General features: G+C 56.3%; 1 protein-coding gene and 1 long non-coding RNA gene across 9 annotated transcripts; one reads left to right on the top strand and one right to left on the bottom strand.

The window, feature by feature from the left end:
• Positions 1-639: 639 nt before the first annotated feature.
• On the top strand, positions 640-18,227 carry SIGLEC1 (sialic acid binding Ig like lectin 1). 8 transcript variants are annotated; one of them, XM_037811484.1, is made up of 22 exons: positions 648-706; positions 987-1,346; positions 1,627-1,923; positions 3,066-3,332; positions 3,736-3,990; positions 5,485-5,784; positions 6,452-6,709; positions 7,778-8,113; positions 8,741-8,995; positions 9,207-9,509; positions 10,750-11,010; positions 11,170-11,481; positions 12,328-12,579; positions 12,908-13,177; positions 13,269-13,520; positions 13,778-14,080; positions 14,720-14,980; positions 15,718-16,020; positions 16,265-16,367; positions 16,750-16,822; positions 17,302-17,529; positions 17,669-18,227. In XM_037811484.1, exons 1-21 carry the CDS (start codon positions 658-660, stop codon positions 17,482-17,484), a joined length of 5,253 nt encoding a protein of 1,750 aa, XP_037667412.1. In that variant the 5' UTR covers positions 648-657; the 3' UTR covers positions 17,485-17,529; positions 17,669-18,227. The 8 variants fall into 8 exon arrangements, 7 of the variants coding, with proteins under 7 accessions (XP_037667416.1, XP_037667412.1, XP_037667411.1 ...); XM_037811488.1 differs by having other exon boundaries at positions 640-706; positions 1,069-1,346; positions 17,302-18,227; XR_005213058.1 differs by lacking the exon at positions 16,750-16,822 and having other exon boundaries at positions 17,383-17,529.
• LOC119515491 lies at positions 4,517-11,002 on the bottom strand. Its single transcript, XR_005213061.1, has 4 exons — positions 10,414-11,002; positions 9,193-9,622; positions 8,797-8,993; positions 4,517-5,696 (listed from the first exon to the last, which is right to left on the bottom strand). It is a non-coding gene; the product is annotated as an uncharacterized LOC119515491 (long non-coding RNA).
• Positions 18,228-23,255: the final 5,028 nt, after the last annotated feature.

Below are 23,255 nucleotides of genomic sequence, written 5' to 3' on the forward strand. Positions count from 1 at the left end.
ATGGGGGCATAGCTGGGGGCAGGTAGTGAGAGTCCCCTGTATTGGAACTCACATCTCACTGGCAATAGGGAGCCACAGAAGGTTTTTGAGCAGTGGAATGAGTCTTAAAGGCAGCACTTTAGTAAGTGCAGTCGAGCCCCATTATGGCCTGCAGCTGGGAAAGCTGGTGGAAGGGAGGCAAGTCTCAAGTAAGAGACCATCAATCTCACTGGGTGCCTTGGAGTAAGTCACTTTGCGTCTCTGGGCTCTAGTTCCTGTTGGAGTGGGGTGGGGGTGGAGGGGGGGCAGAAGCAGCTGTTCATCCGCCGTAGAGCAGTTTCCCTGAGGGGCTGGGGAAGCAGAACTTGACTCATCAACTCTGGGGGTGGGATTGAGAGACTCATAGCAGGCTTTCTGGGGCAAAGCACTGAGGGAAGGCATTCCTGGGCCAAGCCTGAGCTGGGAACGCGGGCTCCTGGCTCCCAGCTGGCTGGCACCCTGAGGTCCTCAGGAGCCCTGCCCTGCTGCTGGATTGGCTGGCACAGCGTGTGGGAACACAGGGCTGGACCCTCAGCAGGCTCTGGGGCTGAAGTCCCCGGAGGTGTCCCTAGGAGGCCCCTGTGTGCTCAGCCAATTGCACTACCCTCTTAGGTGCCAGAACCAGCGCAAGAACTTGCTATGGGCCTCCTGCTCCAGCTTCTCCTCCTGGCCTCATTCTTCCCACCAGGTGAGCTTTGCCGGCCTGGTGCCCATCTCACAGGGCCCAGCCTCGGAGTATCCAGCCCTTGACCCTGCTGGGCAGACTGGACTCTGCCTGGGCTGCAGGTTTGGCTGCAGAGGATGAGGGAGGGCACAGGCAGACAGCGGCAGGGAGCTGGGCTGGGGCTCCAGGGCAGAGTTTCTGGGCCCATCTGGGTCACTCTTCTCTGAAGCAGCTCAGAGGCTCTGTGGTGATCCCACACCTGCATTGCCCTCCCATCTGCCCCCCCTCCCCATTTCCACCCCAGGCCAGACCTCGTGGGGTGTCTCCACTCCCCAGAACGTGCAAGGCGTGAAGGGGTCCTGTCTGTCCATCCCCTGCGTCTTCAGCTTCCCTGCTGACGTGGAGGTGCCTAACGGCATCACAGCCATCTGGTACTACGACCACTCGGGCAACCGGAAGATGGTGATCCACTCGAGAGACCCCACGCTGGTGGAGGCCCGCTTCCATGGCCGTGCCCAGCTGGTGGGGGACCCCGAGCACAAAGTGTGTAGCCTGATGCTGGAGGACCTGCAGCCCGAGGACTCGGGCCCCTACAACTTCCGCTTCGAGATCAATGAGGTCAACCGTTGGACAGGTGTTAAAGGCACCACGGTCACTGTGACAGGTGAGGGACAGGGAAGGGCTCCACCTGCTCACAGCCCCAATCCTTGTTCTAAACCTAACCCATTCCAATCCCAGCCTCCGTCTTAGCTGCCATCCCTACCCTGGCCCCAGCCCTGCTTCAACCCCAGCCCCACATCCTGTCCCTGCTATCGCCCCAGCCCTGGGCCCCCTTTGCCTTCACCTGGGGGGCACCCTTCAAGCCCCCTGCCCAGGGCATGCCCCTCAGCTGGGGTGCCCGGGTAGGGGGTCTGAATCCTGAGGGCCCCTGTCTTTGTCCTCAGAGAAGCCCACCACGCCCACCATTGCCTCCCCGGCGTTGCTGCTGGAGGGCACGCAGGTGGATTTCAACTGCTCCACACCCTACGCCTGCCTAAAGGATCCCATCACCCTGCGGTGGCACGGCCAGGACCCCACCCGCTCCATCACCTCCACCCTCCAGAAGCTCGAGCCCACCGGCATCACCCACCTAGTGACCCTCCACACGACCCTGTCCTGGCAGGACCACGGCCAGACCCTGCGCTGCCAGCTCTCGGTGGCCGGCCGCACCATCCAGAGCGAGATTCGCCTCGAAGTGCAGCGTGAGTGAGCCGGGCCACCCCCTCGCTACTGAGCGCAGCCCCTGCGGCTCCCCAGCGGGAACTGTGCCCTGAGGGCTCCCAGGGAAGGGCAGGTGGACGGACACTGAGAAGGGACCGAGGGCCCCGTCTAACGCCCGCTGGCTGCAAGGGCACAAGGCCGGCCGGAGGAGCCGCAGCACAGGGGCCCGGCGGGTAGGACCTCCCAGGACATCTTTGGGGAGTCGGGCAGTGAGGGCGCTGGGGGATGCTGGAGAGGTGGGGTTTGCCCCAGTCCTGCCTTTGGCTACTCACACTTGGGGTATCACCCGGTGAGGCAAAGAGTCAGTGGGAGAAAAGCCTGTTTCCTCTCGGTTATGCGTCTTCCCACCACAGTAAAACACAGCAGCCCGTTCTGGAAAGACCACTGTTCACAGGTTCTGGCATCAGACTGCCTGGCTCCACCTCTCATTAGCTGAGCAAACCGTGGGCTCTCAGGGCCTCCGTTTTCCCATCTGTATAGTGGAGGTAACAATGAGTAGTCCCTGACTCACAGGGTGGTTATGAAAGTTAAATGAGAGGATGCAGATAGAGTAGACAGAGACGTGCTTGGCACGTACTAAGCCCTTGAGAATCTTAGCTTTTCTTATCATATTTACATAGATTCAGCCTTGAACGTATTAGCTTTTATCGCATTTACATCGAGAAAGGATTCGGAGTAAGATGTAAAGAAGTGCGGTTTCTTCGGATTGCTGGCAGCTTCTTTACAGACTGGTTAACTGTTCTCAGAGCTGATTCGCCGCAGCCCTTGGCCCACTCCCCTTAGGGGGGTCCCTTACCGACAGCAACCACGGGCCACTGAAGCAAGCAGTGTGGCGCCCACGACCCTGTCCATGACCTCCTCCCGCCCAAGGCGTCACGAAGCAGAAAGTCACAGGAGGCAGTGGGGGCTGGCTGCGGGGGCAGACGTCGCGTGATCTAGGCTCTCAGTGGAGAGGGGAGGACTCAGGCGTGTGTCACTAGGGTGGGGGGTCAAAGGCCCTGGCTAGGGGAACCAAGGGGACCGATGTTTCACCTGGTGGACTTTTGAAAGGGAGGAAGAGAATGTGCCAACCCTCCCCTCCCCAGGCCCCTTACGGCACCCCCGTCCCTGTCGTGCCTTGCAGATGCCCCTCGGGGCGTGGAGGTCCTCCTCAGTCCCTCGGGGCGGAACATCCTCCCTGGCGATCCGGTCACACTCACCTGCCGGGTGAACAGCAGCCACCCCACAGTCAGTTCTGTGCAGTGGGTCAAGGATGGGACCCCCCTCAAAGCCAACAGTCAGATGCTGCAGTTGGCCCAGACAGCCTGGGGTGATGCCGGCGTCTACACCTGCCAAGCCAAGAATGCTGTGGGTTCTATGACCTCGCCGCCCCTCAGCCTCCACATCTTCAGTGAGTCCTGGGCGAGGCCGAGTCCTGCTTGGCAAGAGGACAAGGAGGGGTCCAGGCTGCTGGGGCTGAGGGCAGAGCTTGGTGCCTCCCGGGTGTGGGGGAGGAGAGGGAGCACGGCCCCACTGATCCCCGGCATGCGGAGGGCCAATGGGAGAACAAAGAGGCCCATGGGCTCTGGAGTGGCTCCCGGGAAGGGTGGGGTATTGGGTGGATCCTGGCAAGCGGGACAGAGAGAAGCAGGGAAAATCCAGGGAGGCTTCTCTGCGGAGGCATGTGGTGCAGAATGTGCAGCAATTTCAGCAGATGGGCTCTGAAGAGTTGGGGCTGGAAGTTGGCCCGGAACCCACCCCACTCCATCCCCACCCCAAGAGGTTCCTGTGCTGTCCCCACGCCATCCCTGCAGTGGCTGAGGTCCAGGTGAGCCCAGCTGGCCCCTTCCTGGAGAACCAGACGGTGACGCTGACCTGCAACACGCCCATCGAGGCCCCCAGCGACATCCGCTACAGCTGGTACAGGAACCATGGCCTGCTGGAAGCCGCCCGCTCCCACACGCTCCTGCTGCGCCCGGCCACCAGGGCGGACACCGGCTTCTACTCCTGCGAGGTGCAGAACGCCCAGGGCCACACACGCTCCAGCCCGGTCAGCGTGGTGGTCAGCTGTAAGTGGCGGGGTGGGGTGGGGCGGTGTGGGGTGGAGCTGGGGGGAAGGCAGAGGCCGGGCCAAAGCAGGGACCCCCACAGGCGTTGGGGCTCTGGAGCTGTGGGGCTACTTTGGCTGGACGCTGCTCTGCAGCCAGGTGACCCCCTGGCTCCGCATACCTGCACAAGGCTTTGAGCTCCCTGGGCCTCAGCTCCTGCCTATACCAAAAAGCTTTAAAACTTCCAAAAATTTTTGATTTTGAAATAATTTCAAATTTATGAAGAATTTCAAGAAAAGTATAGAGAATTACCATATACCTGTCACCCAGATACCCCATTTGTTAACATTTTGGCACATTTGCTTTATCCTTGTCTCTCTCTCTCTCTCCTGGTAGATACATGTCTACACCCACAAACATACACACATATACATATGTATACATGCATATGGATATATATGCATACGTGCATGTGTGAACACACATATTTACTCTTTTTGTAAACACACACATATACATATATCATTCATATATATTATCTATTTATTTTCCAGAAACATTTGAAAAGAAGTTGCACAAATGATGCCCCTTTACCCTTGAATTCCTCAGCTTATATTTCCTAAAGTCATTCTCTTACATAACCACAGTACAATGATGACGATCAGGAAATTTAACGTTGATTCAACACTATTATGTAATCTACAGTCTACATTCAAATTTTACCAGTTGTCCCAAAATTGTCCTTTATAACAATTATTTTCTTCTGGTCCAGGAATCCACACCTTATTCAGTCGTCATGTCTCTTTACTCTCTTTCAATCTGGAACAGTGCTTGCGCTTCCTTTGTCTTGTTTTTTCAAATGCAATTTTATTGCGATATATTCACATACCACACACTCATCCACAGTGTACAATCAGTTGTTCACAATACCATCACAGAGTTGTGCATTCATCACTACAATTTTTTCATACATCTTCATGACTCCAAAAACTATGAATAAGAATAAAAATAAAAATAAAAGTAAAAAAGAACATTCCTTGTCTTTCTTGACATTGAAATTTGAAGAATGCAGGCCAGTTGTGTGTGTAATGTCCCTCGATCTGGGTTTGTCTGACCAGAACACACCGGGGCTGTGTGGGAGGAATATGGCAGGCGTGATATTGTGTGTCTTGTGCTTCAGGTCAGGAGGCGTGCAATGTCCCTCTGTCCCGCTGTGGAAAATGCTCCCTTTGGTGGCTTGGTTAAAGTGCTGACAGCCGGGTCTCTCTGACAGTCTTCCCATGTTTCAAGTGGCCCTGATACCTGCTTGCAGGGTTGCCACGGGATGGACTGGGATGTCACAGTGACTTGCCCAGCTCAGTGGCTGGTATTCAGCAGGCGCTCAGGAGCTGCTGGGGTCACCCCTTTCTCCCGGGGCATTGTGGGGTAAAGGAGGTGCAGGGGTCACAGGCTTTAAAGGGAGATCCAGGGAGTGTCCCATCGGAGGGTGACAGGCCACCCCTCATCTCTACCCAGACCCGCCCCAGGCCCCGTACCTGACCGCCTTCCTTGAGACGCAGGCGGGTCTGGTGGGCATCCTCCACTGCTCCGTGGTCAGCGAGCCCGTGGCCACTCTGGTGCTGTCACATGGGGACCTCATCCTGGCTTCCACCTCCGGAGAGGGTGACCACAGCCCACGCTTCAGCATCTCGTCTGCTCCCAACTCCCTGCGCCTGGAGATTCGAGACCTGGAGGCAGCGGACAGTGGGGAATACACGTGCTTGGCTTCCAACTCCCTCGGAAACGCGTCCTCCACCCTGGACTTCCATGCCAGCGGTAAGACGGGCACAGGGGGCTGGGGGAAGGGGGGTGGGGGCGGGGGCTGCTCTGCTCTGGCTGCTACCTTCTAAGGTTGCAGGGGCTGAACTGACTGGCTCATAAAAACCACATCAAAGACATGGGCTATACAGTCATCCCAACCTCAGAAGTTCCTGGAGGTCAAGACAAGAAGGAGAACACGGCAGATGGCCTTATTCCTTGGCACAGACTCTGACTGTACTTGGAGTCCTTCATATGCAATTATTAACTTTTTAATTATCAAATGCTTGGGGCAGGCTCTGTACTAGGAGTCAGGGGTGGGAGGCAAAAACAGAGTATGGTCTTCCAACTCTTGGCATGTGTGCTGCCCATGCCTCCTTCCGAGGCCACCATAGACAGAGCTAACCGATCCACTCAGGGTTTTGACATAAGACTGGGATCTGGGCTCAGAATCCTTCCCCACCAATAGATCTGAATTGGCATTGAAGGCCAAGCCCTCTTGATCAACTAGAGAGAGACAGAGCTGATGCCATAAAGCCCAAGAGGACATACAGTTGTGTTGGGAGAGGAGAATCCAGGAGGGCTTCCTGCAGGAGGAGGCATGCAGTCGCAGAGGTGCAGGGGCTCTGAGCCCAGGGTTGGGGCGCTTAGTCTCCCCTCCCTCCCTGCCTCCTTCTCCCCCCAGCCGCCCGCCTCCTCATCAGCCCAGCCGCAGAGGTGGCAGAAGGGCAGGCTGTGACACTGAGCTGCAGGAGCCTCCTGAGTCCGACGCCTGCCATGCGCTTCTCCTGGTACCGGAATGGAGCCCTGCTTCTTGAGGGGCCCAGCAGCAGCCTCGTTCTCCCGGCAGCCTCCAGCACCGACGCCGGCTCATATCACTGTCGGGCCCAGGATGACCAAGGCGCCAGTGGCCCCTCCTCGCCAGCCGTCCTCACTGTGCTCTGTGAGCAAACCACCCCGTGGGACCCATCAGCCACCTCTGCTTCCTCCAGGGACCCATGACCCTGTCCTGCCCTGGGGTCTAGATCAAGGGCAGCTACAGGCCCTGTGCACCTTGGACCTTGCTACTTAGGGCTGTAACTTAGGGAACAAGCCACGGGCTTTCTCTGCCTCCCTGTTTCCCAGCCTCCAATCCCAGGCTCTTTTGGGCATCCTGCCTCTGGCCTCAAACCCACCAAATCCAAGCTTGGCCCCCTGGGACACCATATTCCTATTTATGTGCATATACCCCAGAGGTTATGCTCCCACAGATTCCCACAGACACCAAGGCAAGCTCTCTCAGGCCAGGGACACACCAACCCCTCAAGTGTCCATCAAAGGTGGATGCCCCATATTAGTCCAAAGGGTTGGCTAATGTTCAGGGTGCACTAAAACCCCAGAAATCCTCCCCTGCTGTGTGCAGGAGCAACATCCTATGGCTGTCAAGGAAGTGCAGCCCCATTCCAGGAGTTTTCAGGTGTCTGAGTGAGGTCTCGTGGGGGCCTTAGCTAAGGGCTCTCTTTTGCCCACCCATGTCTGGAAACCTCTAGGAAGAGGGCATTTCAGCCCTGTTATCTGAGCATGACGGAAGCTGGCTTGAGGATCATAGACAAGTGGGGGGCAGGGAGGATCTTGGAGGAAGGCATGATGGTAAGGTGTGGGGTGCAGGGTCAGAGCAGAGAGCAAGACTCCTGGGGGTTGCAGTGCAGGCGCCTGGTTCAGGAGCAGATGGGACTCACACAAGGTGGCTGCTAGCCCGTATGACACCTTTGTCCAAGTCAGAAAACAGGCTCCTTCCTCTGGGAAGACTCAGTCCTGTACCAGGGCAGAGTTTAGCACGAGGAGCTGGGGTTGAATCCCACTCACCCTTGTCTGGTTGCCTTTGTGCAGTGTGCAGCCTGCACAGCTGTTTGCATCAGCTCTGGGTGCACGGCTTTCTTTGTCCAGTGGGTTCTGGGAGTCTAGCCAGCCTGTGGGGCTGGGCCCCTGGCAGAAGCAGCAGGATGAGTGCCCACACTCTCCCTGCCTACAGATGCCCCCCGCCAGCCCACGTTCACTGCCCGGCTGGACCCTGATGCTGCCCAAGCCGGGGCTGGACGGCGAGGCCTCCTCCTGTGCCGTGTGGACAGTGACCCTCCGGCCCAGCTGCGGCTGCTCCACGGGGGCCGCGTTGTGGCCTCTTCCCTCCCCTCGGGGAGTGGCTGCTGCACCTGTGGGGGCTGTTCCCAGCGCACGAAGGTCACCAAAGCCCCCAACTTGCTGCGCGTGGAGATTCATGACCCGAAGCTTGAAGACGAGGGCGAGTATCTGTGTGAGGCCAGCAACACCCTGGGCAGCGCCTCGGTCTCCACCAACTTCGATGCCCAGGGTGAGGTGGGGCAGGGAATGGGCGTCTTGGGGCCAACGGTCCAAGCCCAGGGGCTGGTGCTGCAGAGCCTCCTCCTCCGCTGCCCCCACTCTGAGGGGATCTGATCAGCCTAGCCCCCTCTCTTCAGCAGCAGGAGGAGCAGAGCTGCCCCCAGTGACAGGAGTGGGAGCCCCCGGGAGCCTCGCTGCCTCCCTCCACACCAAGGAAGGCCAGAGCCACTCTGTCCCCTGCTCGCCCTTCAGGCAGGGCAGCAGGCCTGGGGCTCTGAGGCTGAGGGCTGGGGAAGGGTCCCCAGGCGCAACAGATGGGTCTCTTCTGTTCCTTCCCCTTTATGGGCCCCTTCCCTGCCCAGTGCCCCCCAGGCTTCCCGGGCCTGCTTCTCGCATTGGCTCCCCGCCCAGGCTCACATGGTGGTCCGCCCGCCCCCCTGGGGGCCGCGCTGCAGATGGGGAAAGCCACTCGGCATCCCTGTGAGCTCATTTACTTTCCTCCCTTGCCCTGCGTGTGCCCCCTGAGGGTCTCCTTCTGGCCCCCTCCACCCAGGGGTTCTCTCCAGGATGGGAGGCTGGGCCACTGCACCCAGGGTGGGGGGCGTGCAGCCGAGCTGAGGCCCTGCCTGCTCTCTAGCCACTGTCCTGGTCATCGCGCCGTCCAACACGCTGCGGGAGGGCGCGGAAGCCAACCTGACGTGCAACGTGAGCCGGGAAGCCAGCGGCCCTGCCAACTTCTCCTGGTTCCGGGACGGGACGCTGTGGGCCCAGGGCCCTCTGGAGACTGTGACCCTGCTGCCCGTGGCCAGAACCGATGCTGCCCTCCATGCCTGCCGCATCCTCACTGAGGCTGGTGCCCAGCTCTCCACCCCCGTGCTGCTGAGTGTGCTCTGTGGGTGACGGGCAAGGGCAGAGCTGGGGGCTGGGAGGTCTGAGGGGGTGGTCTCAGGGGGAAACAGGAGATGGGATTTGGAGAGGCAAGAGCATGGCTTGGGCAAGGTGGGCCTGGCCTGTGTGTGTGTGTGGAGGGGGAGTGGGGACATTGTATGGCAGCTGGAATGTGGTGCACTGGTGGTGGCCTGAGCTCACCCGTGTCCCTGCAGATCCGCCGGAATCTCCAAAGCTGTCAGCCCTCCTGGACGTGGACCAGGGCCACATGGCCTTGTTTGTCTGCTCTGTGGATAGTCGCCCCCCGGCTCAGCTGGCACTGTTCCACGGGGCGCGCCTTCTGGCCACCAGCCCAGGACCCCAGCTCCCGTCTCGTGGTCGGCTCCGGGCCAAGGCATCCGCCAACTCCCTGCAGCTGGAGGTCCGAGAGCTGGGCCTTGGGGACTCCGGCAGCTACCGCTGTGAGGCCACCAACATTCTTGGATCAGCCAACACCTCGCTGTTCTTTCAGGTCCGAGGTGAGTATCCGTCCTCTGGAGATGTGGCAGACCCCGATGTCCTGAAGGCTACTCTGGCAGACTTTGGCCTGGGTGGTGTGGATTTTGTGCAGAAGTATGAGTCCTTTTCAGCCCTGTTAGGGGACAGATTCCAGCCAGTCAGCAAGGGACCCTCCTTGTCCAGGTAGATATTTTTCCCTGTAATGACAATTGCACGAGGTAGCCTGCTTGGTTGGAGCACTCTTTGATAGATAACTTCTTCTGCAATAATATAATTTTGTTACCTTATAAAAATTATCATACAAAACCTAATATGTATGTGTGTATATATACATATATATACATTTACGTGTACACATACACACACATATATAAAAATTTTTCTGTAAAAATCCTCCCTAAGCAAATCAGCCAGGAAAAATGAAAGCACCTATAATACAAAGGCCAAAGACAAACACACACTTTCTTTCCCACCATGACAAATGACAACAATTTTTGGACATTTACTTTGGGGCTTTGCTTTGTCCTTGGTTCTGTGTATTTTTTCTTATTTATCATACCCATTTCATGGGCAGAGAAAACAAGGGTCAGAGAGCCTTAGGAGCTTGCTCTCTGTCTCATGATTAGCAGGGACTCCTGCTAGCTGTGGAGGAAATTGGTCTGGCCCCAGGCACAGCCTGTGCCTCCACCTCTCCCCTGCTCCCGGCCTCCTGTCTGCCTGGGACCCAAGGGGCTCCGGGGAGCTGCCCTTTGCCCGGTCACTGCTCCCTGGTCTGCCGTGACCTGGAGAACCCAAGACCACAAGGTTGCAAACCTCCCCTTGGCAGCCCTTGGCCACTCACGTGGAGTCCGTCTCATGATTGGACAATGGCCCTTGGGACGGCCTAAATCCCTCTCGTTTCAGCACTTTGTGGGTAGAACCAACCTTTGTTGAGAGTCAGCCACGTGCGGGCACGGGGTTGCAGGTTACACAAGCCTGGCCCTCTCGAGGCTTATCCGCGGGTAGGTGAGATACGATTGGCAAAGCAAAACCGTGACTCCAGGTGGCAGGAGGTGAGTTCCAGGGCAGAGCCCAGTGCCACGGAGCTGGTGGAAGCTTGGGGCTGAGGCAGGCCTCGGAGGTGGTCCTCTGGGAGCTGTGGCTCCAGGCTGACCCTCCAGGCCCAGGTGGGGACATGCAGTCCCCATGTGGACACACACAGCCCCAGACTGCGGGAGGTTAGGGCAAGAGCCCACACCTGCTCTCGGTTTCTCCCTGCAGGAGCTTGGGTCCAGGTGTCTCCATCACCCGAGCTTCAGGAGGGCCAGGCCGTGGTTCTGAGCTGCCAGGTACCCGCAGGAATCCCTGAGGGGACCTCATACCGCTGGTACCGGGATGGCCAGCCCCTCCAGGAGTCGACCTCGGCCATGCTCCATTTTGCAGCCATTGCTTCGAGCCAAGCTGGAGCTTACCATTGTCAGGCCCAGGCCCCAGGCTCGGCCACCACGGGCCTGGCTGCCCCCATCAGCCTCCACGTGTCCTGTAAGCGTTTTATCCCGTCCACCTGGCGGGGTGGGAGGGAAGGGCACAGCTGGAGTTGGGGGGATGCCGGGTCCCTGGTCCTGGGCTCTGCCTCCATGAGACAGCCTTGGATGGGGGGGGGGGGCAGCTGGCCAGGCCCTGACCACTCCCCACCCGTAGATGCCCCTCGCCAGGCCACACTCACCACCCTGATGGACACAGGCCCCGGGCGACTGGGCCTCCTCCTGTGCCACGTGGACAGCGACCCTCCGGCCCAGCTGCAGCTGCTCCACGGGGATCGCCTTGTGGCCACCACCGCACAGGGCCGGGGGAAAGCTGCTGGCAGCTCTCTCCGGCTGCGGGTGGCTGTGGCCCCCAACACGCTGCGCCTGGAGATCCACAACGCCGTGCTGGAGGATGAGGGCGTCTACACCTGCGAGGCCACAAACGCCCTGGGCCGGGCCTCGGCCTCGGCCACCTTTGACGCTCAGGGTCAGTGTGGGGGTGACAGTGTGTGCGCGGGGCATCCTGTGAGAGAGGGTTCCGGGGCCGGGGGTGCAGGCGGGAGGGTGGGACCTGGGGATAGCCCCCTCTCCCCGTCGTTCTTCAGGACAGCAGTTTTCAGACTTGTATCTCACGAAAGAGCCTTCTTTTTTTAAAATTGTGGCAACATATATATAACATAAAAACTGCCATTTCAATAATTTTTAAGCGTGCAATTCAGTAGCATTAATTGCCTTTGCAATGTTGTGCTACCATCACTACCATCTGTTACTAGAACTTTCCATCACTCCTAACAGAAACTCTTTACCTTTGAGGCAGTCACTCCCCAGTGCCCCACTCCCTGGTACCTGGTAACCCCTCATCTACGTTCTGCCTCTATGAATTTGCTTATTCGAGTTGTTTTATATAAGTGGAATCGGACGATTCTGGCTTATTTCACTTAAGTCTTCAAGTTTCATCCGTGTTGTAGCATACCTCGGAACTTCATTCCTTTTGACAGCTGAATAATATTGGAAGAGCTATTTTTAAAAACTGGATTTTACACAATGCCCCGTGGATAAAACCAGTTGGAAGGGGGAGCCCCAGGGGGAGCTGTGCAGGGCAGGGGAGGCCAGTATCTCCCCCCGGGCCCTCCTCCAGGTGGGCTCTGCAGAGCTCCGCGGGGGGCCTCCCAAGAAAGGCTGAGCAGCTCCCCACATCTGCTCTCTGAACCCCTCTTACAGGGCTCACACAGGCAAGGGGCTCAGCTAGTGGTTGGGGAGACTCAGGCCCATGGAGACGGGTGGCTTGCCCGTGTCCTTGTGCCATGTCCCCGTGCCTGCCCTGTCTCCCCAGCCATCAGCGTGCAGGTGTGGCCCCAGGCTGCCGTGCAGGAGGGGCAGCCGGTGAACCTGACCTGTGTCGTATGGAGCAACCGCCTGGCCCAGCTCACCTACACGTGGTACCAGGATGGGCAGCAGCGCCTGGGTGCCCGCTCCATCCCCCTGGCCAACATTGCAGTCACGGATGCTGCCTCCTACCGCTGTGGCGTGGGGACCCCCGGCCAAGCAGCCCACCTCTCCAGACCTGTCACCCTGGATGTCCACCGTGAGTCTGATTAAAGGCAGGCTGGGGCTGGAAGGAGGGATGGGCACTCGGCCGGGTGGCTGCCCACAGGCTCCAGCGTGGCTGGAGCCCCCTGGGTGTCCGGCCCTGGACCTTGGTGCCCAGCCCGGCCAAGGGAGGCCTGGACAATGAGTGTTAGATTTGGGGGGCAGTGGGGATAGATCCTTTCTGCTCAGAGGAGCAGTGCCCTGGGTCAGGTATCTGGGGTCCCCTGGAGGTGGGGAGCCAGGGCCTTCCTGGGCATGAATGCCACCTGCACACTGGCTTCCCCTGCTGTTCCTGAGCCCCTGTGCTTTCTGTGCCCCTGCAGATGCACCCCGCAACCTGCGCCTGACCTACCTCCTGGAGAGCCGTGGTGGGCGGCTGGCCCTGGTGCTGTGCACTGTGGACAGCCGCCCACCTGCCCAGCTGGTCCTCAGCCGTGCCAGCCGCCTCCTGGCCTCCTCGACCACCACCTCCGTCCCCAATACCCTGCGCCTGGAGCTGTGGGAGCCGCAGCCCAGCGACGAGGGTCTCTACAGCTGCTCTGCCCACAGCCCCCTGGGCCAGGCCAACACATCCCTGGAGCTGCGGCTGGAGGGTGAGGCAGCACCCAGGCCGAGCATGTTGGGGTTGGGGGACCAGCGCTGGGGCCTGGCTGGGCCCAGCTGACTCTGGCCTCCTTGGTGCAGGGGTGCGGGTGACCCTGGCTCCATCGGCTGCCGTGCCCGAGGGGGCCCCCTTCACGGTGACCTGCGAGGACCCCACTGCCCGCCCACCCACCCTCTTTGCCTGGTACCACAATGGCCATTGGCTGCAGGAGGGACCAGCCACCTCCCTCTCATTCCTGGGGGCCGCGCGGGCTCACGCGGGCGCCTACTCCTGCCAAGTCCAGGATGCCCAAGGCACACGCAGCTCCCGGCCTGCCGCCCTGCAAGTCCTCTGTGAGTAGGGACCCTTGGCCGGACTGTCCAATAGTGGAGCAGGGTGGAGGGGCTTCTGGGCCCTGGCAGGGGTGGGCACAAGACTGCCATGGACCTAGGGGTTGCAGGTGAAGAAGGAGACCCTAGGGCAGCTAATGTGATGGGGACGGTGTGCCCCGCATGCAGTATCTGCCCATGGGATCCCAAGTAGGGGTCACCTCTGGGAGGGGCCACTTGCCAGAGGCTCAGGCCCCCGACTGTGTCTGCCCAACCCCCAGATGCCCCCCGCAACGTGGCACTGTCCTCCTTTCGGGACTCACGGGCCAGCTCTGTGACCATCCTGCAGTGCACCGTGGACAGCGAGCCGCCAGCCGAGCTGGCCCTGTCCTGTGACGGCAAGCTGCTGGCCACCAGCCATGGCATACACGGCTCGGCATCAGGGCCAGGCCACGTCCACGTGGCCCGCAACACCCTGCAGCTACAGGTGCAAGACGTGCCCACAGGTGACCAGGACACCTACACCTGCACGGCCCACAACTCACTGGGCTCCGTCAGCACCACGGGGCGGCTGCAGATAGAAGGTGAGTGGAGCGGTGTGCGGGGCTCAGGCTTAGGGCTTGGGTGCTATGAGAGGGGCTAAGGGTCCCACCAGAGGAGGCTGCCTGGCCTGAGGGGGTAAATATGGCCTTTCTTCGAGAAAACTAATCTACAGTGGGAGGCACAGCTCCCACTGGAGGGGGCTGCCCAGTCTGAGCAGGAAGATACAGCCTTGTTCTTGGAGGTCTCCTCCACCGCAGGGGTTGGTGTAGCGGAGCCCAAGTGGTGCTGGGTGGAGGGGAGACCTAACCCTGTCCTCACAGAGCCCAGTCTGGGAGTGGGGGGCACAGCCTTGTCCTGGGGAAGCCTGGGGTGAGGAGAGAGACGAGCCTTATTCCGAGGGAGCCCAGTCTGATGGAGGAAGTCCAAGCCCCCTCTTGGTGAGTCCCCTCTGAGGGCAAGAAGCCTGCCCAGATAAGGGAGGGACAGCCCTCTCCAGGGGTGCCCAGTCCAAGGCTGAGAGAGAGAGCCCTTTTCTCAGGAATCTGTCTGGTGGGGGAGTCTGAGGTTTCCGCTTGGAGGGCCCAGATCCCAGGTTGGACTCAGACCTCCCCCTGATGCACAGCGGCCGGGGCTTCTGCAGGCCACAGACCCCCACCCACCCCCTGGTCCTCGGCCTGCAGGCATGCGCGTGGCGGCTGAGCCGGGTCTGGACGTGCCCGAGGGCGCAGCCCTGAACCTGAGCTGCCTCCTCCCTGGAGGCCACGGGCCCAGGGGCAACACCACCTTCTCCTGGTTCTGGAATGGCCGTCACCTCCACAGGCAGCCCGTGCCCACACTCACCTTCGCCCACGTGGCCCGTGCCCAGGCTGGGTTGTACCACTGCCGTGCCGAGCTCCCTGCCGGGGCCGCCGTCTCCGTTCCGGTCGTGCTCCGCGTGCTCTGTGAGTGCGAGCCGCCCCCCGCGGTCTCCCCACCCTCCCCTGCCCTGCTCAGATCTTCCTTCTCTTCTGTCTGCAAAGAGCAAGGACTTCAGAGATAGGGAGTTCCTGGCTCTGCTGCCGACTGGTCGTGGCATATGGTGCCTCGGTTTCCTCCTCTGTAAAGTGGGAACACATCAGTCCCCTCATCTTGCGAGGAGCGCAGGGGATAAAGTGCCCAGAGTGCCTGGCACACAACAGGCCCTCACCAGCCTCGGCCCCCTGCTCTGTTCCTCACCAGGCCCCCCACTCTATCGGTCAGCTGTGGCCGTGCAAGAAACCAGCCCCAAACGTAACTGTTTCATTGTTGTTAAATGTAGTCAAAACAATATTTTATTCGCTTTACAATTCTGTGGATCAGAAATTTGGCCTGAGCAGTTCTGCTGGTCCCACCTGGTGTGGCTGAGGTGGCTTACCTGAGGCCAGGTGGGCTGAGGTGACCTCACCCTCGTGGCTGGCTCCTGGGTGGGCCTGGGCCTCCCACCTGGGTGTGTTCCACGGCCTCTTGAGGTCCAGCTCCAAAGACACGTGTCACTTCCACCTTCCATTGGTCAGAGCGAGTCACAGATTCATCAGTGGGTGGGTGAGGTAGGCAATGGGCTCCACATCTTGAAAGGAGGCGAAGTCACCTCGCACGCGGCCTGGACACAGGGAGGAATGTGTCTTGTTATGTCGCCATCACACTCTCCTGCCTCCCACAGATCCCCCGAAGACGCCCACCATGACGGTCTTCGTGGAGCCCGAGCGCGGCCTGCAGGGCATCCTGGACTGCCAGGTGGACAGTGAGCCGCATGCCAGCCTGACCCTCCACCTCGGCACTCGACTGGTGGCCTCCAGCCAGCCCCGGGACACCCCGGCCGAGCCACACATCCACGTCTGGGCCTCCCCGAATGTCCTGCGGGTGGACATAGAGAAGCTGGAGCCCAGTGACGAGGGGGACTACGTGTGCGCAGCCTCTAACACTCTGGGCTCTGCCTCTGCGTCCACCTACATTGGGACCAGAGGTGAGGGGCCACTCCATCTCCCGGACCCCTCTGCGGGTTCAAAGCCTTCCTTCTGCCATCTTCCCTGAATCCCTTTCACTGCAATGCAGCTTGTCTAGACTGGTTATTGAAGCTCCCTTGCATGGGGAGGAAAGCTTTAGAGAGAAAGTGAAGAATAGGTTTCATATTTGGGGTGGGGGCCTGGGAGGGAGCTCTGGAGGCCTGGAGCAACCGCTGCCCCCTCAGCCCTTCTCCTGTGTTCCAGTCCTGTCCAGCCTGCGTCTGTCCCAGCAGCTCCTCTGGGTCCTGGGGCTGCTGGAGGTCCTCCTGCTGCTGCTGCTGGGCCTGGGGGCCTGCTACGCCTGGAGGTGGGTCCCGAGCCTGGGGTGGGGGTGGGTGGGGCTACTGCAGCCTTCCCCCATTTCCCCCAATGTGTCCCCCACATCCATGGGGAGAACCTAACAAATTCACAGTCTCCATACCTCCCTAGACTGCCCCCCTCCAAATTTGGGAATCCTTTCTAGAATCATCCCTAAATCCAGCTTGCTGTAGTTTTCTTGTTGCCTTCTCTCTACCCAGTTTGTACTGAAGAAAGGGCTGGGGAGGAGAAAAGATGAGGTACCCCCCTCTGTGCATGGCTCCCCACTGCTTGGTATAGTGAACAGCCTGGGGCTAAGCATGTGGAGAGGGCAGGGGAGTGGCCGGCGGGGATGGACAGAGGCTGCAGAAGTCCACTCTTGCCCTCTGCAGAAGGAAGCTTTCTTGTATACCAAGAGTGGGCAAGAGTTCAGTGGAGATGGCTTTGCAGAAGGAAACCACACAGGTACCCACTCAACACGCGTGTGCACCTTGATGTGGTGCTGGGCTGGCATCTAGAGGCTGCCCTCATTTATGGGGTGGTGCCAGGGGTTAGGGGGAGGCTGAGGAGAGAGGATAGGGAGCCAGGGCCGCCTAAGGGTGGGGGCAACCATGTTCTGATGGAGGCAGAGAGCCATCACGGGTTTGCCAAGTGGCTGATGGACTTTCTGGACTTAACAGCATCACCTCCACTTTCAAGACACATTAGCTGATTCTTCCCCCTCTTTTTGAGGTCTCTCTTCCTCTTGCCTGTGCCTGCCCATCACATGGAGAAAGTCTTTCTTCCTCCTCCCCTGTGATGTGCCCCGTTTTGCAAATAGTCCATTTGGCGGGCCAGGGCTCCAAGGGCCAGTTCCTGCCATCCATGTGCTCATCAATACCCTTGGGACCCCAAGGTTGGTGGGGCTGGGGGCTGCTCTTGACTAGAGTTTTCTCTGTGGGAAGCTCATTGATCCGGATGCAGCCGTACTTGGACCTTGTACTGTGTCCTGCACTGAGCTGACCTGTGGCACTGCCTGCCCTCAGGAGGACGCCAGGATCTGTGAAGACTTGGGCCCTGAGAACGAGGCAACGTTGGGTCCTGGCCTTATGTATGAAAACAGCTCTGTGACATCTGACTCCCTATGACCTGGTTCCAAGCCCCTCGCCACCAAGAGAAATGGGCAGTGAGAGGTGGGTGTGAACCCCAATCTACTGGGAGAGTGTTGGCTCTGGGGGACTCTGCAAAGAAACAAGTTCATCGTCTTGTGCACTTCTCCTCGTTCTTCCCCTTGGCTCCGGATATCACCGCCTCCCTTATTCTCTCCTCTAGTGCCCTGTCCCTTCACATCCAACTTCTCAAAGCCCACCCTGGACTTTTCAGATGGATTTGAAGTGCTTCCTATATCCTTAGCAGCTGGTAATGGACTGTATTAGAATACAAATTAGGCAGCTCTAACAACAGATTGAAAATGGTGACTTCAACATGATAGAATTTTATTTTTCTCTCCCATACTAGCCTGGGTTTGTGATGCTGGTTCACGGTGCTGGGGCTCTGGATCCTTCTGTCTTATTTTCCTTCATCCCTAATGTGCTGCCTTTGATTGTGAGGTTCATGATGGCCCCATTGTGTCCACATTCCCATCAGGGAATCCTGAATTTTATGCATGAGTTTTCTGTAAACCCACAACTTCTCTAATTAAAAAAACACACAAAAACCTAGGTTGATCTCAGTTATAAGTGCAGGTGTAAAAATCCCAAATAAAATTATTAAGGGAAAAGGATCTAGCGGTGTTTTAATAGATAACATTTTATGATCATATAATTAACCTAGGGATGCAAGGATTGTATGATTTTTTTTAATATTAATAAATTTACATTAACAGATTAAAGGAGAAAATCATATACTCATTTCAGTGAATGTTGTAAAAGCATGCAATAAATTACCATACAGATTAATGACAAAATTTTTTATCATTCTGTTTTGGAATAAAAGTTTTCTTAATCCAAAAAGAAAAAAAAAAAAAAAGTGGGCATAGAAGGCACACCCTTTGGGGCACAACCCAGAAGTTGTACATGTCATTTCCACTCACATCCCATTGACAAGCATTTAGTGATGTGGCCATTCCAAGGTGCAAAGGAATCTGGGAAATGTAGTCTTTATTCTGATCCCACAGTATATTTGGAATTCTATTTCCAAAGGAAGCCCAACTATAGTCTCACCCCTGGGACTTCTGACTTTGAGGGAATGCTACCAGTAGGCCGTGTTCTGGCTCAGTGCTCCCCTGCTGACCCCTGGCCAGTATGGTCATGGGCTTCCTCTCTCACACAATAAGGCTGAAGATATTCAGGTTTGGTGGTCCCCAGGGAGAGGGCGGTGGGGTTGCCTGAGCAGGCCTCCTTATGCCAGATCTAGTCCTTGGAAGAAGGACATTTCCACCCCCACCCCCAGGGGGTAGGCCCTGCCTTACTGGCTCTCTCAAGTCCGGGGAGCAGATCTATGCCAACAGCGTCCTAGTTTCTGCTCCGGGAGCATCGCTCTCCATGGTCGAGTGAGCGCCTGTCCTTTTCCTGAAGGCTGCTGTGCCAGGGGCTGTTAAAGGGAGTGAGGATTAGCGAGAAGGAATAAAGTACTCCCAGGAAATGAGGGACAGCAGGGAGCCAGTTCTCAGGTGGGCTAGAACCTGCTGTGATTGTCTGGTGGGAAATGGTGGGTGGAGCACCCAGCCGGCCACTCCGGGATATGGATTGAGAAATATGGGGAGAAGTAGGGATTTGGTGTTGGAGCAAACAGGGTGGGAAGAAATTGGAGGCCAGGTGGGCATTGTGTAGCCAAGGCTGGGCTCTCCTTCGTTCCAGGCCCCGTTCCTTTCCAGGCCTGATGGCCGGACTCTTCCTGGGAGCCTGTCTGACATGTCCTTCCAGCAAACTTCCATCCTATGAAGGAATTGGAGCCAGTCTCTTTCTTGCTACTCAAGGTGCTAGACTAGAACACAGAGGATTCAAGTCTTAGTGGGGTTTGTTCTAGAAGACTGTCTGGAGGTAGCCAGGGGGAGAAAATTACATGAGACTCATCACAAATTCCCCCATGTGCCAGCAATTTGTGCCCCCCTCCCACACACACACCTCAAGGCTCTGTGAGCCACTCACTTCTGTGGCCCCAGACAGCGCGCAGTAGGTGAGCCCTTCGGAAGCACTTGTTTTTTCTACATTGTTGTTGACTGGAAGGGTGGAAAGTGTGAACTAAAGCATGAACTAAATTGTGGAACAGGGAGAGAGCAAGGCCCAAGCAGCCAGATGCATTGGGGCTGTATGGAAAAGAGAGGGGTGAGGGGACAGGTGGCTGCAGAAGGGCTGGCTACTGGGGGGTCTGGGAACGTTTGACCTGGGAGTCTCCATTGCTTCCATGTACCTCCAAGGGGACATATGGCCTCCTTGGATTGGAGGTTTCTCAGAGGGGTTAGCTGTATCCACACCCAGGGACCTGGGGCCCTCCAAGATTTTTTAAAAATAAACTTTCCACTCAAGGGTAACATAAAGAAAAGTGCATACATTATAAGCATACAGCTCAGTGACTTTTCAAAAAGTGAACACGCCCATGTAATCAGCACCCAGGTCAGGATACAGCCCATTGCCAGCTCCCCAGAGCCTTCCTTGTCATCCTACCCAGTCGCAGCACCCCACCTCAACTTCTAGCACCATGGATTTGATTTGTCTATTTTTGAACTTTATAGTATGTACTTCATACTATTTAGTATAGTATGAACTTCATATAGTATATACAACAATTTTGGAAAACTGGTTGGCAATATGAGGGCCCCACTGTGTCCACCTTCCCACCAGTGAGAAGGTGGAAGAGTGGAAGTGGAAGGCGCAGGTATTCCCTTTGTGGACACAACCCACATTTTAGTACATGACCTAAAATACTCCTGCCCTATGACCCTGACCTTCCACCCCTGGGTATTTACCCAAGAGGAATGAAGGCTTATGGATTAGAATGTTCACAGCGATGCTATTCGTGATAGCGAAAAACTGAAAACAACAAATGCACATCAACAATAGAATGGTAAATAAACAGCATTGTGTTTGTGTAATGGAATATTATACAGCAAGGAGAATGAGCTACAACTACACCCAACAACATGGGTGATGCTCCCAAACATAATGTTGAGTCAAAGAAGCCAGACACTAAAGAGCACAGATGAGCCCATTTTTATGAAGTTCAAGAACAGGCAAAGCTAATCAATCACTGGTGACAGAGGTCAGAATAGTGGTCAGCTATGGGAAAAGGTGTGTGTGTAGGGAGGGGTGGTTTCTGGGGAATGGGAATGTGCTGTGTCTTGGTTTGGGTGCAGGTTGCATGGACATGTTCACATTGTGAAAATTCATTGAGCCAGGCACTTATGACGTACGCATTTCTGGATACATATAATGCTTCAATAAGAAAGTTCTGAAAAATCCCCCATCTTTTGTTCAAACACCACAATTACATGGAACTTTGAATAGGAAGTGAGATACGGTAGGTTAGTATAGGTTAGAGTGACATAGTGACACATTCCAAAGTAATTTGGGCAGAGAATAAAAAATATATTTACAGCCCCACCTTGAGGAGCTGGGTGAAGGTGCAGAAGTGTTGGACTTCCTCACCTGGACTGGTGTTGATGTTGTCACAAACATTGGGACTGGCGGTTTGATGTGCTGAGCCCTTGATCATGGGACTTGCCCTTATGAAGCTCGTTACTGCAAAGGAGAGGCTAAACTTGCATATAATTGTGCCTAAGAGTCTCCCCCTGAGTACCTCTTTGTTGCTCAGATGTGGCCCTCTCTCTCTCTAACTGAGCCACCTCGGCAGGTGAACTTGCTGCCCTCCCCACTATGTGGGACCCGACTCCCAGGGGTGTAAATCTCCCTGGCAACGCAGGATATGATTCCCAGGGACGAATCTGGACCCGGCATCATGGGATTGAGAACATCTTCTTGACCAAAAGGGGGTACAAAATGAGACGAAATACTTTCAGTGGCTGAGAGATTTCAAATGGAGTCGAGAGGTCACTCTGGTGGACATTCTTATGAACTACATAGATAACACCTCTTAGGTTTTAATGTATTGGAATAGCTAGAAATAAATACCTGAAACTACCAAACTCCAACCCAGTAGTCTGGACCCCTGAAGACGATTGTATAATAATGCAGATTACAAGGGGTGACAGTGTGATTGTGAAAACTTGTGGAGCACACTCCCTTTATCTAGTGTATAGATGGATAAGTAGAAAAATAGGGACAAAAACTAAATGAAAAATAGGGTGGGATGGGGGGGGGATGGTTTGGGTGTTCTTTTTTTACTTTCATTTTTTATTCTTATTCTGATTCTTTCTGATGTAAGGAAAATGTTCAGAAATAGACTGCGGTGAAGAATGCATAACTATATGATTGTACTGTGAACAGTTGATTGTATACCATAGATGACTGACTGCATGGTATGTGAATATATTTCAATAAAACTGAATTTAAAAGAAACAAAAAATCCCCCACTCTTCATTTTGGGTACCCAGGACAGTCTACCCAAATTCAAGCTGATGATTCAATTTGTAAACATTCCTTTCACCTTGCTAAGGGACATCCCATTCCCCTTTAAATAAATGTCAGGGAAGGAGCCTTGGTAGTGCCATTGGGTTCCCCATTCTTGCACATAGGCTAGGATCTCCAGGTGCTGCTCTGGCCATCTCCGTGGGCTGGAGTTGGCAGTGCCTCCCTTGAACACTCTGTTTTGGGTCATTCTTCATGTTTACAGATGGTGGGTGTCACCCAGTATGTGAGGGGTTCCAGGGTTTAACTCTCACGGGTTTGCACTTCCTGATGGCCCTTTGGGAGTGATACCAACCAACCAACCATTTGATAAATCGTCTTTCCCACAGTGTTCTCAGGGATGAAGATGGAGCTGACCAGCCACACTTTTAGGCTCCACCTACCTTCCGTCAAAGGCCCCATCTCTTCCTCTGCAATCTCAAAATGTAAACAAACAGTTGCTCTAAGATTTTGGCAGAAAATTCCTCTGACACGCTGGGACAAAGTTCATCTGGGTTTGGGAGGCATCCACTTTGCAGGGATGACTCAGATCCCCACTTCGCTCTTAGGCTACATATGTCCCTTGTTTTATTAGTGTTGAATGGGTACCAAGACACACACTGCCCACCCTGACCTCAAGGAGTTACGAAGCCAGTGGGACAGTGAAAAGCATGGAGATGCCAACCTGGCTTTGGGTCCAGGAGGCCCCTTGAATGGGGAGACATCAAAGCTGTGGCCTGTGGTGTAAGTAGGAGCTCATCAGTTTGTTGCACTCTTGCCAGAGACGCTCCTCAGGGGGCCCTGCCTTCATCTCTCCCCTGATGTCCACACTGAAGCTGTCCATCCTCCAAGTCTTCCTTTGGGTATCATGTAGAGGCCTCATTAAGAGTCTGCTCTGGGGGTCTACTCTGCTTTCCTGATCCCCAGCTTGTTCTGGCTTGAGCCACCCCAAAAGTCACCATCCAAGCCCTATCACTCTGTACATTTGTCACAGCCTGTGATCTCTGGGGCTTTCTTAGCTCTCTCTCTCTTCCTCCTCTTCACGATTGTTTCCATTACCCTGGCTAGGGCTTGTGTTTTCATAATTTCCCATTTCTGAGGACCTACATTCTCTTTTGGAATCTCCACTTGCGCTTCGGGTACAAGACAGAACCCTGGGTCTCTCTGTCCACCCCTATTCTTCCTCAAGTCCTTCCAGAATGAGAGAAGAGACATCAGAATGGACCCTGGGCGTGACACAATGCCTTGCTAACTGCTCCCTGGCTCACCCATCAGGAGGATCAGGGAATTCAGCCCTGGAGGGGTGAACTCTGCTGCTGTCAGCACCAGAGGTGACCCCACTTAGTCATCCACAG

The sequence above is a fragment of the Choloepus didactylus genome, chromosome 19 (assembly GCF_015220235.1).
Source record: "Choloepus didactylus isolate mChoDid1 chromosome 19, mChoDid1.pri, whole genome shotgun sequence".
Classification (NCBI taxonomy): Eukaryota; Metazoa; Chordata; class Mammalia; order Pilosa; family Megalonychidae; genus Choloepus; species Choloepus didactylus.

Bases quoted from the DNA above. Each gene is read 5' to 3' on its own strand.
- SIGLEC1 (XM_037811483.1), top strand. From the start codon at position 658: ATGGGCCTCCTGCTCCAGCTTCTCCTCCTGGCCTCATTCTTCCCACCA. The intron at 1,924-3,065 runs GTGAGTGAGCCG...CGTGCCTTGCAG, and splicing joins GATTCGCCTCGAAGTGCAGC to ATGCCCCTCGGGGCGTGGAG. The intron at 13,521-13,777 runs GTGAGTAGGGAC...CCCAACCCCCAG, and splicing joins TGCCGCCCTGCAAGTCCTCT to ATGCCCCCCGCAACGTGGCA.